Source organism: Sturnus vulgaris, chromosome 2, assembly GCF_052056855.1.
Source record: "Sturnus vulgaris isolate bStuVul1 chromosome 2, bStuVul1.hap1, whole genome shotgun sequence".
Lineage (NCBI taxonomy): Eukaryota > Metazoa > Chordata > Aves > Passeriformes > Sturnidae > Sturnus > Sturnus vulgaris.
In genome coordinates this window covers 49648026-49666129 of record NC_142244.1, presented here as the reverse complement: position 1 = coordinate 49666129, position 18104 = coordinate 49648026, and the positions used below count along the sequence as shown (strand labels likewise).

Sequence of the window (18104 nt, the reverse complement as noted above, 5' to 3'; positions counted from 1 at the left end):
GGCGGCGGGCGGTGGGCAGGGGCCGCGTTATGTAAGGGCGGCGGGGCGGGCGGCGCTGCGGCGGCGCGGGGCGGCTCGGAACGGGCGGCGGCGGCGGGGGGAAAGCGGCTTATCCCCCTCCTTCCCTGCCTCCGCCGGGTTGCCATGGAGACGGGCGGGCGGCGGCGGCGGGGCTGTCACTGAGGGATCGCACCGCGCTCCGCGGCGGACGGAAAGCCGCGGCGGCCGCGGCAGCAGCGGCAGAGGCAGAAATGGACTCGCACTGCGACTGTGCCGAGCCCCCGGCCGCCGAGCAGCCGTCGGGGAGGATTAACAAAACCGCCTTCAAGCTTTTCAGGAGGAGGAAGGCCGGGGCAACCATGCCGAGCATCTTCGGGGTGCGGAGCAGAGGCGGGGAGGGGAAGGGCGCCGCAAAGCCGGGGATGGTGCGGAGCCGGACGCACGACGGCTTGGCCGACGCCGTGCTGGAGAGCAGCAAGAAGGAGGAACCGGGCGGCGGCGAGCCGCAGAGCCGCGAGGCGCAGGAGCGGCCGGCCGGCAGCCTCGGCGGCCCCGCCGGCAGCGCGGTGGCCAAGTCGCACAGCTTCTTCTCGCTGCTGAGGAAGAACGGCCGGCAGGCGGAGGGCGCGGAGCCGCGGGCCGGCGGCAGACAAAAGAGAGGGCTGAAGGGGATCTTCAGCAGCATGCGGTGGCACAAAAAGGACAAAATCGGCAAGGAGGAGAGGGGCGAAACCTCGGACATCCCGTCCGGCCTTATCATGCCGGGGTCCCTGACCGCCAGCCTGGAGTGCATCAAGGAGGAGACGCCGAAACCTTTGTCTGAGAGCCCGAGCGGCGCGGGAGACGCCGGGCCGGAGGCGCCGCTGGAGAAGCGCAGCGCCGAGGCGCCCGCCGCGGCCGAGGAGCCCGGAGCGGGCGGCGCGGAGCCGCGGGCCAGCAGCCCCCCGGCCCGGGAGGAGCCGCCCGCCGCCGTGCGGCCACCCGAGGAGCTCAGCCGAGAGCGACCGGAGCCGGCCGCCGGAGAGGTTGGGACTGCGAAGGATGCGGCGATAACAGGTGACATTCCAATAACGACTATCCCCCCTGTTGAACCTCACTGTGATAGCGGTCAAGAGACGGCAGCCGCCCCTGACCCTTCCTCTGTTGATCCACCCTCAGAGCAATCGATTGATCGTATTTGTTTGATGTTTGCTGACGTGACTTCACTGAAAAGCTTTGACTCTCTTACAGGCTGCGGAGATATTATTGCGGACCATGAGGAGGATGTGGGCGGCGGGAGTGGCGTCTGCGAGAAGAGCACCCCCGGCCCCAGCAAGCTGGGTGCCACCAAGAAGCACCCCACCATGGTGGCCTACCAGGGAGGAGGGGAGGAGATGGCCAGCCCCGACCAGGTGGATGACACCTGCCTGCAGGAGTTCTGGGATATGCTGTCACAAACAGACGAAACTCAGACACAAGCGGGAGGAAGCGGAGGAGGGACAAAGAAGCCCGAGGGGCTGAAGGAAACCCGAGGTACCGAGGGGGCCCAGAACAGGGTGGTGGTGAAACGTGGTGGTCTCCACCAGATTGCCATTCACCTGAACCACAAAGAGGAGCAGAAGAGCAGGGAAAAGGAGCAGCACGAGGGCATCCCAAACAGCGATGAGGGCTACTGGGATTCCAGCACCCCTGGACCCGAGGAAGATAGTTCCACAAGCATCCAGAAGGAAACCCTTCCCAGGGATAGCTACAGTGGGGATGCTCTCTATGACCTTTATGCTGAGCCGGATGAGAACCCACCAGCAGGGCCTGCAAACGAGGAAGTCCCCAGTGTGCCACGCTCCAAGCCTGTGTCTCCGATAACGACCGTGAGCTCACTGAAAACACCCTCAAGCACAGCGAAGGACTCCAAGATACCCATCAGCATTAAACACCTTTCATCTCATCCCGCCAGCCATGGAGCAGATGCCAGTAACAGCCATCATGTTGCACACCATCACCTGACCAAAAGTGAGATGCACAGAACAAAAATCCCCGTCTCCAAAGTCCTGGTACGCCGGGTCAGTAACAGGGGCGTAGCAGGGACAACGGTGAAAACTGCCATGCACCAGGACAGTGCCAAAAAGTAGCTGGGTAAGAGGTGGAGACAGAGAGCGAAGTCCGTGTGGGAAAGTCTGCATAGGAGACCACAGATAATGAATCCGTTTTGCATCACCTGAAGAAAGTCACCTAAAAGGCTTCCTTCACTGTACTCCGTGGGCCTGCTCTCCTGAGTCTCTTCTTACTGGACTGTATGGCTGAATAGAAAAAGTCAACTTCTTTTTGAGCACTTTTTTTTACATTTGTATCTTTTTTCTGCAACACTAAACACTGGGGAGGTTCATTTTTACATGCCTTTCTGGAAGCAGGACTTGGATTATGACCATCCTTCCTCGTGCAAAGCAGTGTCATGAGTTCTTCAAGGGAGCAGAGTCACAAAAGGGGCGACATGAGAGGTTCTCCAATACACTTACCTTCTAATCCTTTCTCGGGGAGGAGTAGAGGCTGGGTGCCTGGCTTGCTCTGGAAATGATGTTTGCTCTGCAAGATGTTGGAAAAAATGCCAAGCAGAAAACAACCCACCTAACAGGTATTTTACCTGCTGTAGGAACGAGAACACTGCTCAGCAGCAGACTTGATTGACTTGTGTGCAGGAGATAAAACTAAGGAGTTAGGTGGACTCGTCTAACAGGAAAACATATTTTCGTTTGTCTGTCTGTCTGGTTGGTTTTGATCTGGTCTAATGTAAATGGGTAACAGAGACACCTGACATAGGTTCAGATGTTTACATCAATACTTGTCCGATAATGCATACAATCAGGTTCAGGGAAACATTTTACTAAATGCCAATATATACACACTGTCCACATTTATACAATAACTTGCTCGCCATGTGTAAATATATACGTGTTTTAGCAGATTTTTTATATTAAAAAAAAATCACCTGTCCTTATTATCTAGAGTTTAAGCAAGAGTTAGTTTTTATAGGTAGATGATTTTACAGTTCTAAAAAGGATAGAACTTTGTGTAAGTACCTTAAATTAGAGAAATGGTTTGTATGGGCTCATGCATCCCCAGATAAGTAAGTCTGAATTGCTGATTTTATCCCAGTGGCACATTCCATGGCTCAGAGCTGATGTTCTGACAGCACTGCCACTGCAAACCTCTATTTTCAGGGGTTTAGACAAAGTTGCTCTGGGCTTAAACCTTACCGAGAAGGAACCCAGCAAAGAAACATGTTTTTTAAGTATTATTTTTTAAAATATATAAAATTAGTTTTTGACTATTTAAAGAAAGATTGGGTTCTCATTGCTTTTTATTTTCATTTTCAATAATGTCAGAATAATTTTACTTTAAGAGAGAAAAAATATGGTAAGCTAATGATACATAAAATGATCTGATGAGCTTGGATCTTAGGAGAAATGTATTAATGGCCATGGCATTTTTGAATAGTGGCTACTGTACATGGGCATTGGCAACATTTCAAAGAAATATAATAGGGTTTTAATGTGCCTGAGGACATATTTTTATGATACACTGAAAAAGCTCTAAAAATCACTGAAGTCTAAAGGTAAATGTTATGTATTTACAAAATATTTTGATATAAGTATTTAATCATCAGACCACAGTTAATATAAAATATATGCTCCAGTGTATCTAAAAAAATAATTTACATTTTAAAAATATACATGTCTATATTATGCAGAGAATCCTAAATTCACATCACTGAAACTAATGGGTCTGATCTTACATAGCAGTTGGTTTTATTGTCTCTTAAATCAAAAGAAAATGAAAGGAAAATAAATATACAGAATATACATTTGAAGGATATTAAGGTTGTAGGCAAACCATAAAAAGCCAGGAAATACCATAAGAAGGATTGTATATATGTATATGCATGATTCGTGGTTCACTGGGGAAATGACCTTTAAAGTCATGAAGGTCAAACTGACATCCAGTTCTGAAATTGCTGCAGAATTTAATACCAAGTTGCAACATCCCAGTGAAAGTGTTAGTTTCCCTGACTAGCCCGTTTTCATGGTTTAAGAACCTTAATACACTTCGAAGAGGATTATTTTATGTTTTCTTCCTGACATGTACATGTGTGGTTCCCCATGTGCCCACTCACACCTGTGTGTTGTACATATGCATGTGCAGCGAGCACGCAGCTCCTGGCAGGGTCCCTGCGCCAGCCGAGGCGCCCCCCGCGCACACTCACACTCGTGTGAGCCCTCCCACACACAGCCCGGGGGCTGTGCTCCTGATCTGCCTCCAAACACCGTGCTTTCCTTTGCCTGAGAAAGGGATTTGCATTTGGTCTGACTCAACTAGTGCATTTTAGAAAGTCAAAGCTGAAACACCCTCAAAAGGTTGTATGCAGAACATGGAATATTATCCTGCTCCTCAGCCCTAAACATGACATTCCTTTTCCCCTTCTTTTGTTTTTGCTTGACTGTAAGGGGTGCATCTTTCCTTGCATGACAACTCTGCAGAAGGATCATAATTCCCCATTTTGTTCTAAGGACAAATTGTGCTGAGAGGTTCTATAAGGTACTGGAAGTTGAGAGGGAGGGAGGATGTGGCGGTAGTACTGGAAGCGCTGAGTGCAGGCAGTAGCAGTGGTGCATCTTTAAACCCACTAGAGATACCAGCTGCCATCTCTTCAGGACTTGTGTGTGTCAAATTATTCATCATATGTGTTTTGTTTGCATTGTGGCATGTCTGTATTGAGAAACCAATAGTGTGACACTAGACTAACTCCCTCTCACGTAACCACTAACACGAATCATCATTAAAATGCTTTGGCTTCCCTTCATTCTTCTCTCTCTCCTTTGTTTTCTGCCACGTTTTCCCCTCCATCCTCTACATGGTGGTGGGCAGCCTCCTCCTCGGTGCTAACCCCTGGAGTGAGGAGCCCTGGGCTGGAGCGTGGCTGGGAGCACACCTGTCCAGCCAGGTGCTCTGCAGCCACTCCCTCAAGCTTTCTATCACATACCCACTGTAAGTACTTTTTGGAAATCTCTTGGCGGTTTGTTTGGCTGCCTGCTATGTGCATATTTTAAGGACAATCATATCCTTAAAAGGAAAATGGGAAAGTAGCTGGTAATAGGGCGTCAGTATTTTGAATTATTGCGACATGCTGACGTTGATTCAGGGTAACGGTTGTATGAGAGTAAAGATACAATTTAATGTTCAAATTAACTTTGTACTTCTAAAATTCACGTTTGTCTTTAAGCCATCTATGTTTTTTATTTCAAAAGGTAATAGAAGATCTAATATTTACTAAGGTTTTCAATTTTCATACAAATATATTTGTATAATTCCACACAATGCCTAAAACAATCATTGAAAGGAGGTTCAAAGGCTTTCTTTAGACCTATATATAATCCCTGAAAGATCCCTGTAAAATACTGTGAGACGCCTAAGAACAAACAGTTAATAGCTTGCTGGATTTAAAGGCTGAGACATAAAGAGGTAATAGTCCTGAGGCATTCTATGGTAGCTTGCATTCTATTTATGTTACCCTGTTAAAGCATATATTTTCCTTGGCTTTGGTAGGTATTGAGGTAGAAATGGTGTTCTGAGTCCCAAAGATAACATTCCCAATGGTGTCATTGTTTTGATTTCCTCAAAGTATATTTTTCTTTATTTGTTTCATTTGTTATTTGGTGGTCTGAATGATGCTTTGTAATTATCAGCTGTATGTCATTCATAAAGGATTTTATAGATCAGGACTTGAAATTTAGTTACGTGTACTCTTTGCACTTTCAGGTCCCTACTGGTAAATTTTGTATGTTCTTAGAATTTTTCTATATATTGCATAGTGTTTTATAGCTATCTGCAGTGATTTCAGTGGTATACACTCCTGTCCTTTATATCAGAACAAAAGATTTCCTTTCAGTAGCATGAAATTATGTTTTTGTGGACTTGTTTTGTCACGATAGGAGCTAAGTTTCCTGTACTAAATGTGTGGCCTGCAACATACATAAAAGGTCTTATTTTCCATGTAGTGCATATGTATTTTGCTCTTGCCAGTAATAGGACTCAAACATTTGTAGTAGACTTCAGAGGAAATTCCATGACTAGAATAAGAAAAAACTATGTTCAGTCTTATTCCATCAATAACCAGCATTTTCTTCATCCACTGTGAATATCCTCACCGCCGTTCAGGGTAGTAGAGGACTGAATTTTCACAAGTACGTGCATAGATGTACACTATGAAAATTACTTCACTGATTATTTTTTAATGAATTTTACTAAATTATTTATCTAAGCTAAGTGAATATTGCACCAAAGTCTTAAAATATCTGATACAGACAGCATTTTTAGTAAGATGCTATGAGTGCAGATGAGCCAAATTAACAGGCTTTGCTTAGCAAAGCAAAACCTTGCTGTTTCTTAAATTTGTAGGACTGACTGAGCTTGCAGATCAAAGGGAGCCATTGAATCTGCTGTGGCTATGCACTGAGGTTTTTCTTTCCCTGCTCTAATGGACTACTTTCAGAAAAGGCCTTTCAGGAAGATAATGGTATGAAAGGGACAGATCACAGTAACAATAGCCACTTACAAGACAGATGGTTATCCAACAGCAGCAATGGGGGGATGCCAGGCAAGGTGGCCTGGAAATGTATTTTCATAGTTACTGATATGAAAGGCTGGGGATTCTGTCTTGGAAAAAAAATGACACCAACTCAAAGACAATGCAGAAATGAGTCTTGGCAGAGTTCACACATGACAGCTTCTGCAGGGTTTGTTTTTGGTTTTCATTTTGTCCTTTCTCTCCAACCCCTTTGTTTATGTTTTTATTATGGTGACATAACCCCACGTGTCCGAGCAGAACTGCACAACAGCTGACTCTTCTGAGATTCAGTGCTAAGAATACACTGTCAGTTGTCCCCGGTGGCCTGGGACTGGTTCCTGCTGAACATCCCTCCCTTCCACTGAGGGCTGGGAGGGCTGGGATGATAGGATTCCCTTGTCCTGAGTCCACATGCTGTTTACTGTAAGCAGGAGGCATCTCAGTCCGTCTTGCTGTTTGTTTTCAGGGAACAATTTATTTTTAATTTAACTCACAGGAATTTTTTACTCATCATTAGTTCGTATCTTGTCTTCCTTGTAAGCATCTCGGGTAGGAACATTCAGCACTGATTTGGTGTTTCCTAGGTCCATTTCATGTAGAGAGAAATGGAAGAACTTGTCATATGCAAAGGAATGATAGCTATAACCACTCTAGCCACATCATGGGGGCCTTGATTCCTGCAAAAGCAGGTTAAAACTCTTCTTGCCTTAGAAGGCTTCTCTACCCAAAACAGTGAGTACTATTGCCTAGAATGCTTTTTTCCCCCTCTGTCTCTCATTCCTTCCCAGCAATACTGCAGTTGCTTGGGAAACTGAGAATTTTGATCTAGCCTTCCAGCACTAGAAAAGAGGAGCTGCTGCCACTCTGCCTCCTATTCAGGAGGTCTTTGCTTCTACTTCTTGGTCTTGAAAATATTAAACTCCCTCAGAATAAGTGGCAAAGATATTTAAAATGGAGATATCTGCTGTGTGATCTCATACACATGGGTGAAGACGTTGAGTTATGTTTTGCATAGCATGGAATACATTCCTCCACTTTCCTGTTGTGGACAATTTAGTAAATGTAGCAGGGAAGCAGGTCACTCTTTTAGGAAAGCCCAGGAGCTGTTTGTTATGGAGACTGTGCCCAGATTTTATCTTTGCTTTCCTTTTTCCTTTCTGCACATACTTAAATAAATAGAGCCAAAGCTGTAGTACAGAGAGGAAAAGGTTATGCACATCATAGGGCAAGGAATTTAAACTGCCAGGCTGGAAGGCTTCTTGTAGCAATGGCTAAAAGAAGATTGCTTTGCCTATTTTGACATCACATACAAACAATGCTCTGCAATAAAAGCTAATCCAGCTATGGCCACAAAGTTAGGAAATTTTAGCATTTGCCAATAGGACAATCTCCTTCTAGGGTCCAGTACTGCTGTGGCAAAGCTTCCACTGACTCCAGTAAGAACTGGCAGAGATCCTTAATCTCTTAATCTTAAGGAAATAGAAGTGTTTCCTAAGTCTTCCTTTTTTTTTTTTTTTTTTTTTAAGATTGACATTATTTAGGTGTTTGTGCAGTCTTTTATATTACTGTGGTAGTGCTTTCACTGATCTGAATGCAAAACATGTCTTTCCATTGTTTTTCATCTTAACAAGCTACACTCCTGCACATAACTCCAGTGCTCAGCATGTTTAAATTACAGCTAACACAATCACTGCCTTCCTTAATTTAACTCTTGACGGCAAAAACAGGACCAGATTCTTTCCAAAGCTCTAAACCCCCTGCTTATTTTGTCATTGTTCATGTTTTTGATACGGTAACTAATGAAGCCTCCCTTTGATTATTGCACAGCCACATTTTAAATGTGTCATTAGGGAGAAGGTATGTGGGGACTGAATGGTAAGATGTCTAGCAGATTTTTGTTATTTTGGATAATGTTGCATCAAAACAGTTGCTAAATTAGTATCAGGTTGTTTCCATGGGCTATTTATGCAGAAGCATTGGAAGCTTTGAACATAACGTGCTTGTAAAAGAAGATTGGTTATATCTGCTTTGAATTAAGGGTGACCTTAAAATGTAGCTCTTGGTTAATGGCAGCACAGGGGAAGGTGTGTGCCAACTCACCCGCAGCCTGTGGGCTGGGGGAGCAAGGCACCCCAAGTCACCAGCAGAATTTGCTGTCTGACCTCGCCATGCGGTGCCAGCAGAGGGGTGCCAGGTGTTCCCGTGTGGGGGTGTCAGCCTTGGGCAGCAGCAGGAAAAGGCAGGGTGGTGGTGCTGGGGTGGGAGGGCTGGTAGGGCATCTGGGAGATGGGCTAAAAGCCAGGCCTGGACCTCTTGTCCTTGTGGAAAAAGAGTTACACATATACCTAAAAAACCATGTATCCTTTCTTCCTTGCACTGATGCTCGGGTTGCTGTGTTACACTGGGTGAGGAGCCAGTGTGAGCTTGGGTGTGCTGAAGCCAGTGCTCCTGCAGGGGACTACTGTGTCACTGCTCTCATCAACACCTGAGCAGTGCCCAGTATCTTACTTTCTAAAGGCAGTTTCAGCACAGAAACATCCACAAATGTGGTCTATGGCATCTCACTGCTCTTCCATCCTCATTTTGTCAGGAAGATGCAAAGACCCAAGCCCTGGGCAGAGTAGTGAGCTCTGGCTGCACCCTTGCAGCCCAAGGACAAGTGGGGAGGGAGTGTGAGAGACACTGTGCAGCAGCACCAAGTACTAAGCAACATTATCCTGCTTTTCTAAAGGGGAAACAAGACTAAAGCTGTTGCTTTTTTGTGAAATTAAAATCAGTCCTCTGCCATGGGTGAAATTGTAACAGCTAGATGATATCTCATTCCACCAGTATTCTCTCTGAAATCAAGTGGATCTGTCAGTGCTGTCAGTTTTTATTGAGTGAAGATCCCATAACTGGGTTTCATCTGAATTTTCCCTGCTCGTTTGTTAATAGATTCTCTCAGAAAAGTTCTGGTGTTGAAGGCTGGTGTCGTGGTCCTGCTGAAATGGGAGATGAGGTATGAATGTGGGTGGTGGAAAATACAATAAACCCAGAAAATATAACGTGGTTTTAGTCTTTTATGACAGCCCAACTCTGCTTAAACATCATGGTGTGCCTGAGAAAGGGTAGCAGGGACTGCATCAGACAAACCAATGCTCTTGGTGTTTCCTGCATGCTGAAGTGGATGTGTGTGTTCTGGTAGAGGTCACTCAGCCTGTTTCTATAAGATGTGATATAGCTGACAGATCACTGTTAATTACAATATTTCCTTGTATTTTTTTATGTCAGCCACATCCTGTAAGGTAGCGTACGACCTATTTGAGATAAGGAGTGAGTAGAGCCAGAGCTCCCTACTCTTCTCATCTAAAAGGTTTGGTAATAATCTGGTGGGTCTGTATGCACCAACTTTTTCTTAATGAAAGCTCACAACATTCCTGGGGGCTGTTTTTATAACAGACTGTTAGACACACTCTGCTCCTTTCCACCTCTACAAACTTCGATGAGTACGTGTCTCCTCGAATCACTGTATTCTTCATGTATTTACAACCTAACTGATAGCAATAGGTGTCTTTCTTCCCTGGCAGTTCACAAGGATATACTAATCTGTGTTTGTTATATTTTTAATTCTGTAAATATTTATTTTGGTACTCTGTGTATTTATTGGCACTGATTCTGGTGTTTGCTTATGTGTCATTGTAAATGTTGATGGTTTCAATAGTCTTGCTTCTAATGAATGTAAGGAACTCAGACTAACTGCACTTTTCTTCCATTCAGAAATCTAAACAGTGAAAAATATTCCCACTGTCATGTGTTATAATGAAAACAGTCAATAAAATCAGTTGTCACTTTTCATTGATGAATGTGAAGGTTGCTTTCTGATGTTCAAGTTAGAGCCAATCTGTCAAGTGCCCTGGAAAATACTAGGCTTTTCAAAGCAAGGCATTAGGGAGTTATGTCACCAAAATAGCATAAAAAAGAATACTTGGGCATATGTGCAATTTCATTTTTATGTAGGAATGCCTTTAGCAGTTTTACTAATAACACCATAGAACAGCTAAACTGAATTTGTTCCTTAAACGGGGACTTTCAGAAATGAGAGTTTTGGTCTTCTGGTCTTCTGCTTCATCAGCGTATGGGTTTTGTTTTGGATTTTTTTTCCTTTAAACAATTTACACAATGAAATGGACTGAGTTTTTATTTTGTTTTTCAAATCAGCTTTGTTTTCTGATTCCCCTGATTGAGAAGCAAACGGGGAAGCTTGCTCTTTTGGCACAAATTGACTTTGGAGTTGCAGTTTTGGTGTGACAGTTAGAAAATGCAGTCTTCAGTAAGCTATATTTCCCACCTTTAAAACATCTCTTCCTTCCTATGACTATTAAATTACACTTATTAGAACCTATGGTTTGCAACTTTCTCTAAATTTCTTGAATTTTGAACATGCATAAAGAATTTGGATCAGTCAAGTTTTAATCCTTATGTTTAATTACTGCCTCGCTCAAGGTTCTCCCATGGAATATACTGAGCCAGTCAAAGTAAGAACTGGAATAAAATCTGCTCAATAGTTTTCAAGGAAGAACAGAGCAAAAGGCATGAAATACTCATTAATGTTAGTAAGGAGCAGGAGACAGTGCCACAATTGATCATGTGCTCAGAAAAGCATAACTCCTCTTTATAATAGTTGGAATGGGGCTGAAGAAATGTTTTCCTGGTAATTTAGTGCACAAACAGTTTTACATTCAGGCCTTCTCAGTCTATGTCCCCTATTGCACATTCCTGTCTTTTATCCTATGCATCTGAAAGCAGAAGAGTTGTGGTTTAAATTCGCTGCCACAGAGACTGACTAGCTATTACCTTGCTTTTGTCCAAGGATAGCTACTGGAATACTGGGGGACAAAGGGGTTTCAATGAAGTGCAAGGCAAATGTACAGCACCCTCATGAACCTTGATAACTGCTGATCTGTGTGATGCAGCTGTTAACACCTTCCACAAACCCAGATGACAGTAACCTGGCAGATCCACTGTGATAGAAAAAAATTGAAAAATCTCCCGAAACAAGGCTTGGCCCAAATTTTCTTTTTGAAATCAAAATGAAGTTTCTAGTAATGAGCTAAAAGTCCCTTCCTGATTCGAACCAAAATCAATCATTCCCAACAGTACATCTCTATGACTTTCAAGGCCATCTTACTGAAAAAGTGTTTGCAATGGGAGTGGTGACCTGGAAATCTCTGTGACCCATGCATTGAAGGTGAATGCTGCATCCAAAATCTATCAAGCAACAAAGAGAAGATAATATTCTTGACTCTGAATAATTGGTAAGGAGTGTTGGCAAGTCTAATGGCCCAGTCAAATGACCATGAGTGAGTACTAGTGTAATTCTAAAACCTTTCTCTTGAGTCATGGTATTTTTCCCTTTCAAAGTCATTGTACAGGAGTTGTTTACTAGGAGCTCACATCGAGCAGAGCCTGCTCCTACCTACCACATTGCACATCTGCTTCCAATTAAAACCATTCCACAGTGCCCTGAGGGGGATGGGGAGGAGGCTCCAAAGTTCTTCAAAGGGTTATTTCAGCAGTCATGGATACTCCTATGGCAGCTGAGGACCAAGAAACTGCTTCATCTCTAATGACGTCACTGTTTATGCTCTGCAAAGGCCCTTAGCACTGGTGTCAGGTATTCACTTAGACCTTGGGAACACGAGGTCTGCTGTTCTGACTAATGAAGGAGACTCATCCTTGATCATTATGTGTATACTTTCCAGCTTAGGACAAATGCAATGAGTCTCTTAAGTACAACTCCCTGCAGCTACTGAAAAGACTAACAAATGACCCATGTTGGTGCTTGGTCCTTATGCAAAGTCCCTTCACAAAGTGCCTCTGTGCAGCACTCCCAGGTGAATGCCAGGGGAAAGGTGACCTTGAGCAAAGCGTGCCACCAGAGAGGGGAGGGAGGGCTTGTGCCTTCTGATGGAGTGCTGTCCTGGACCAGGGAGGTTTGAGTCCCTCTTCCATTGCTTCCTTTCCCTGCTTACAGAAGTTTGCAGGAGCAAACTCTTAAGTCGCATCCACCAAAGCAGCTGCACTCCTTGGTGCTGCTGCTCAGAACCTGTGGTCCGAAGTTTTATGATCAAATTTCACTATCACTGAAGTGCTTGCACCGGGCAGGCTCAAAAGCATGGCATGGCAGGCTGTGCTCTCCCAGGAGCCATGGACAGGCTCTTCCTCTGGCCTCATCAGCCTTCTGATGGTGTCACTTGAAACTCTTAAGTCCCTTGGACAGAGAAGAGACTTGTATAAAGATTCTCTGGAGTCTTGAATGAGCAGAGGTTGCCTGAGTAGAATCACGGAGGTGATGGGAGAGGTTGAGGCAGTAAACCTGGGGCAGCCAGAAGCCTGGCAGGCAGCAGTGTCCTCTTTTGCTTCACAGGGAGATGGTTGCCTGCCGGGCACCAATGTGGCTCAACCTGCTTCAAGAACATATTCAGTTGTAGGCTACCGTGGGAGCAAATGGTGCTGAGCTCCTTGCATGGAGCTGGGAACATGCAGGGTAACATGCAGAATGCAAAGAAAGCAAAAATCCCATGACCAAACAGTATTTTAAGGACAGAAATTATGTATGTCATGTAAAGCAAATCTGTTTCATTTCTGCCCAGCTTCATTTGTTCACTTGTAAAGACAAAAATACAGCCTAATTTGGCAAGGAAATACATTTGAATAATGGCAAATATGTCTCAGTAAATATGAGTAGAGAAAAACCTCCTTTTGACTATGGTTATGAAGATACTGATCACAATCTCAAGTGGACGTGAAAAAATAATTCTGCTCTACTAAAGTAATGTAGAGGATCAGAAAATCATTGAAAACAATCAAAAGGATTGTTTTGAGTAGTTCTTAAGGGAAAATAGAGACAGATAAGGATTTAGCTAGGTTTGGTCTATCTTTACAGTTGGGATATATTGAATCTACATCTGTCTTTCTCTGACTTTCTACCTTTCACATTCTGCACTAATAGATTTTGTTTACTGACAGGTAACAAATTACAAAAAAATGCAGCACTTATAGTGAAGAAATCACCCCTGCTACTCTTTTTCTTATAGATGTCTTCCCCCCCCCCGTTAACTAATTAGGTTTTTGATCCTTCCAATTAGACCACATCCAGTCTTTATCATACCAGATTTAGTGGTATGATTACGCAGCTGCTGCGTCTGAACAGCTTCATTCAAATCAGTAAGAAATGCTCTTATGCAGCAACTGCAGAAATGGTGCTTAGTCCTCTGCTGAGCTGCCTATTGCTGCTTTCTCAGGGGCTTAACATATTTATGTCTATCATCACTACATGCTGTTAAACTTGCCTGTGTTTTTTTTCCTGTGGTCTGATAGAAAACACGATAAATCCGCATGTTTTATGGAAAAACAGTTGGACGAGATTACAGAGAAAAGTTAACTTGTCCATGCCAGATCTTAATTCTTTCTCAAGATGTAACGTATTCAGACAAATTTAAAATAAATGTCTTTATCAGAAAACAAAACAGACATCAGAGCACAAGCATAAAGGCAAAGGTCAGCCCCTGGCTCTGAAATGACCAGGGTCCTGAGTCCGAGCTATGAAACCTTACATTTCTGCCTCAGCAAAGACAAACACACAGCACTATTTATAGCACAGCCTTTTACTACTCTTCTGATAGAATAGGCTTCATCGGAGGATTTACATGACTAACCAAAAGCAAAAGCCTTTTGTCCTTCATTTCCATAAGAGAAGGCCAGTGTTAAGCTCGTGTTCATTGGGCTGAATTACAGAAAATATCAGTTACTAGAAAACCAGTTACTAATTCAAAGGCATCTGTTACCATGGCATAGGCCTTCTCTTCTCTCTCCATGCCCCAGATTTAGCACCAATGATGGGAGCTTAGAGAAAGCTCAAAAAGAACGGTTCTTACCTCTGAAAAAGAAAAAATAAAAAAAGCATAGTCGAGGACGACCACATGTTTTCATGGCAACTAAGGAGTAAAGGGTTAAGACCTAGGAGATGGCTCTGAACCAATAAACAGCACAAAAGACTCCTATTAGCAAATCAAGAGCCCAATGTGTTCCCATTTCCCCTCTTGTATCTTCAATTAAACCCTTTGGGCCATAAAGTTACTGTTCCTGCCAAGGACAACAATCAGCACGAGGTGATTATTTCAGATTCTGCTAAATACCCTGAAGTCTTGGGAAAATGAAAACCAGCCTTCCTTTCACCCTCAGATCCGATTTCCAGGGCAGGGCAGGCCCATCAGCTACTCCCCATCCTTTCATCATGCAGTGCCAGCTGCGAGCACCCAGGCTCCCCCTCTGAGATGCCACTTTCTCACAGACGCCTGCCTCTTCCTGCCTTCCAGATGGCAGCAGGGCTCTTAACAAGCTCCCCAATTTCTTTTTCCCCCTCGGGATTCTGTTTCAATGCTATCTTGTCACATCTGGTTTTTTCCAGCTGGATGATGTGCAGGAGCTTCCTCCAGAGGTTTCCAACCTGCATCTCCCGTGGCCTCTCAGACTTCCCTGCTGCAGAAATGCACCCATGCAGCGAGGAGCACTGATGCTCTGCTGTGCCCCAGCTGCCCAGCACAGGTAAGGACCACTTTGCTGAGGTTTGTAGGCTGCTTTCTTCCTTGTCTTGTTCTGCATCACTGAACTCACTCTTCCCTCCCTAGGGCTACTCTGCAGGGCTTCTCCAGGCTCCCTGACACAGTTGTGGGGCTGTTTAACATGGCCCAGGAAGAAGAACGGTTGCAGAACAAGGCAGAGAATTGGAGTCGGGCTGTGATATCCTTTCACACATGTCCTCCTGTGACCTTCAGTGCAGAGCCACACCCCTTTGCTTTTTCCACTTCTAAATGGGGATTGCCAGCCTTCCAGGGGAAAGGTTTCATGTGGCCAAAATCTTCAAATTTTCCACCACTGCAAGTGTTTTATTTAGGATGTCTTTGTACTCTGCTGTGAACTGCCAGCAGGTTGAGAGCCTCTCCAGGTTGTGTGTGCTCAGCCACAGCCCCACAGTGCCAACAGACCAGACAGAAGGAAGGCATGGGCATCTGGAGAAACTGAACCCACCCTGAGGAAATGTGTCCAGATGGAAAAGACACTTGCAGGACCAAAGAATTCCTGAGTTTTAGTCCTGCTTCTCCCACTCCCCTGCTGCCTGCTTGTGTGTGAACCAACCCACCTCCTTGCTGGGCATTTGCACTGTGCAAGTGTCATTTGCTGGAATATCTTCTGCTCCAGCTATTCAAGTGTGGTGCAGGAGATTAGCCCAGTTTGTGGCTGCTGTTTCTTTCCAAGCTTGTGCCAGCTCCAGGGATTGCTCTCCTCCATGACTCAAAGGTTTGGCACAAGTTAGCTCCATGTCACCCTTCATCTGGAGAGCTCCATGGGTGACACGTGGGATGAGTTCCCACCTGTTGCCTTCCCCTGACCAGCCCCTTTGGAGTGGCTTTTACAGCACACTTCCACTGAGGACCTGTGACATGCAGAAGGGCTTGTGTGCTACACAGGCACTCTGGCTCTCACTCTCTGACCCTGCTCTCGGTGGTGATGGCTGAGATCCTCACCCCTTCTCGGGCTGGGAGAGGATCACATCTCTGCTGAGGGCTTTTGAACCCCTCGTGTGTTAGAAAAGCTACAGTGCTTACAAGGCATAACTTCAGCTACTGTACAACTTATAATTTCCTTTAATTTCTTGAAACGCTCTAATTTTTACACTGTTGTGAAAGGATTTTTGTTTACAATGATTGCAGAGAGTAATATTTCCAGCATGGGTAACCATGGCAATGAATAATTCTATTCTTAGGAACTGTGCCAGCTGCACTAAGGCCTTATAGTAACACTCAAGCAGTTTGCTAATGAGAGAATTCTTGTTTGTTGTAGGAGGACATTTTCCCGTGTCCACACGTTAGCCTGCTAATTTCTTAAAAGCACATTCTTTATCAGTAATATATGGGGAAAAAAACCCAAACCAAAACAATCTCTATTACACAGCTCCTCTCACAAGTAACATTTTCATGTGGTTTTTTTCCCTTGTAAACTGTATTGTGAGATACATTTTAAAATTACATCTATGGTGTGCAATAGTATGCTTCGGTTTTACTATCATCTTCTACAATAGGAATGAACTTAGGATGCTCTAGAGCAGCAGTTTCTTGCAAAAAAGGACAACACCCTGTAAACTGACCTGAAAACATGCAAGTTTTATCACTAGAGAAAGGACTTAAACTATTTTAAAATACTAGTTTTATAAAGAATTTTATTTGAGTAAAAAGTAATTTTATATTACATTATTTATTAGAACATATATTACAGCTTGAATTTTAACTACTTCAACAATAAAACATTTAAATGATTAAAATATTATTCTTATACATGTGTGAACACCATTCCTATATTTGTAAGACAGTATGTAAAATAAGTAAAATATTTATTTTTGCTTATTTCATTATTTAAACACAATTTAAATTATTCTAAAAGTAAATGTTCCAAATGGAATACTTTTTTAGCTTATATGGTTTAGGGTATGTTCAGTCGAGATCCTTAAAGAATAGCTAAACTACAGCTCCTGTCATTCCATGAAACATGGTCTCCGAGTACAAAAGCAGCCAGGTGGAATAAAGCATCCTCTCCTGTTTTCAGAAAAACATTAATAACAATACCAAGTCTCTTTTCCAGGATGAAAATCCTCAGGAAAGATTTATGGAGCTATTGTTGAATTGTGCGAAGTTATTTGAAACAGTTGTACCTTGAGGGTTTCTAGAAAAGCATTTCTTAGCCTTGTGTCTTTGATCATCGAGATGGTGAATGTGCCCAAATAAACAGCAGAGCACAAGCCTTCAGGTTTTTTCATGTCACCAAGCAGATTGATCTCTTTTCTATGGTTGGTGAGTGATTTGGTGCCCTAATTAGTGGGCTCAGTTTTCACCAGCCTCTAAGTGACCTACATCTGCCCACAACCAGCTGTCGGGTGGCTCAAGCAGTGCCCAGCCTCTCTCTCCCTAGGGCTCCTGATCATCACCCATTTCTGCTCTCCAGAAAAATCTTCTGCCCATATCCCTAAAGACAAAGCAAGATCCACCAGCTACAGCTTCCCAACAAATTCAGTCTGGACCGACTTAAGAAAAGCTCCCCCAGCATATGGTTCTGCTTGGCCTAGGATAGTTTGGTTCTTCTGTAGCTTAGTACGCCCCCACCTCTTTAGCATTTTAAAAACTAGGTCAGTTCTGACATGAAAACAGCCTGGAAAAGCCTTAGTGATTTTCCACCAAACTGTCACAAGTCACTGACCGATTTTTTCTTACAGTTTCTTTCTCCAGCTAAGACTGATCAAATTATCAAGTTGCTTGTTTTTCCCTCTGCCCCCTGAAGCTGAAAATGCTCATTTTGAGGAAACTCACAGCTCCTTTGCTTCTCTCCCTCTATTTCATGCCAGTGTGGAGGGACAGCCACTGAGAGGGCTTGTTGTCCCAGCCCAGGCACTTTTGTCCCGACAGGGCTCTTCCCC

The 18104-nt window shown here is 44.1% G+C and overlaps 1 protein-coding gene across 2 annotated transcripts; it reads left to right on the top strand.

Annotated features, from left to right (window-relative positions):
* Positions 1-215: 215 nt before the first annotated feature.
* Positions 216-17432, top strand: AMER2 (APC membrane recruitment protein 2). 2 transcript variants are annotated; one of them, XM_088159503.1, is made up of 3 exons: positions 216-2608; positions 15048-15184; positions 15268-17432. In XM_088159503.1, exon 1 carries the CDS (start codon positions 252-254, stop codon positions 2106-2108), a length of 1857 nt encoding a protein of 618 aa, XP_088015629.1. In that variant the 5' UTR covers positions 216-251; the 3' UTR covers positions 2109-2608; positions 15048-15184; positions 15268-17432. The 2 variants fall into 2 exon arrangements, with proteins under 2 accessions (XP_088015629.1, XP_088015630.1); XM_088159504.1 differs by lacking the exons at positions 15048-15184; positions 15268-17432 and adding an exon at positions 11735-15040.
* The last annotated feature ends 672 nt before the right edge of the window (positions 17433-18104 follow it).

What these genes read in the sequence shown, in the direction of transcription:
- AMER2 (XM_088159503.1), top strand. Translation starts at nt 252, where the DNA reads ATGGACTCGCACTGCGACTGTGCCGAGCCCCCGGCCGCCGAGCAGCCG.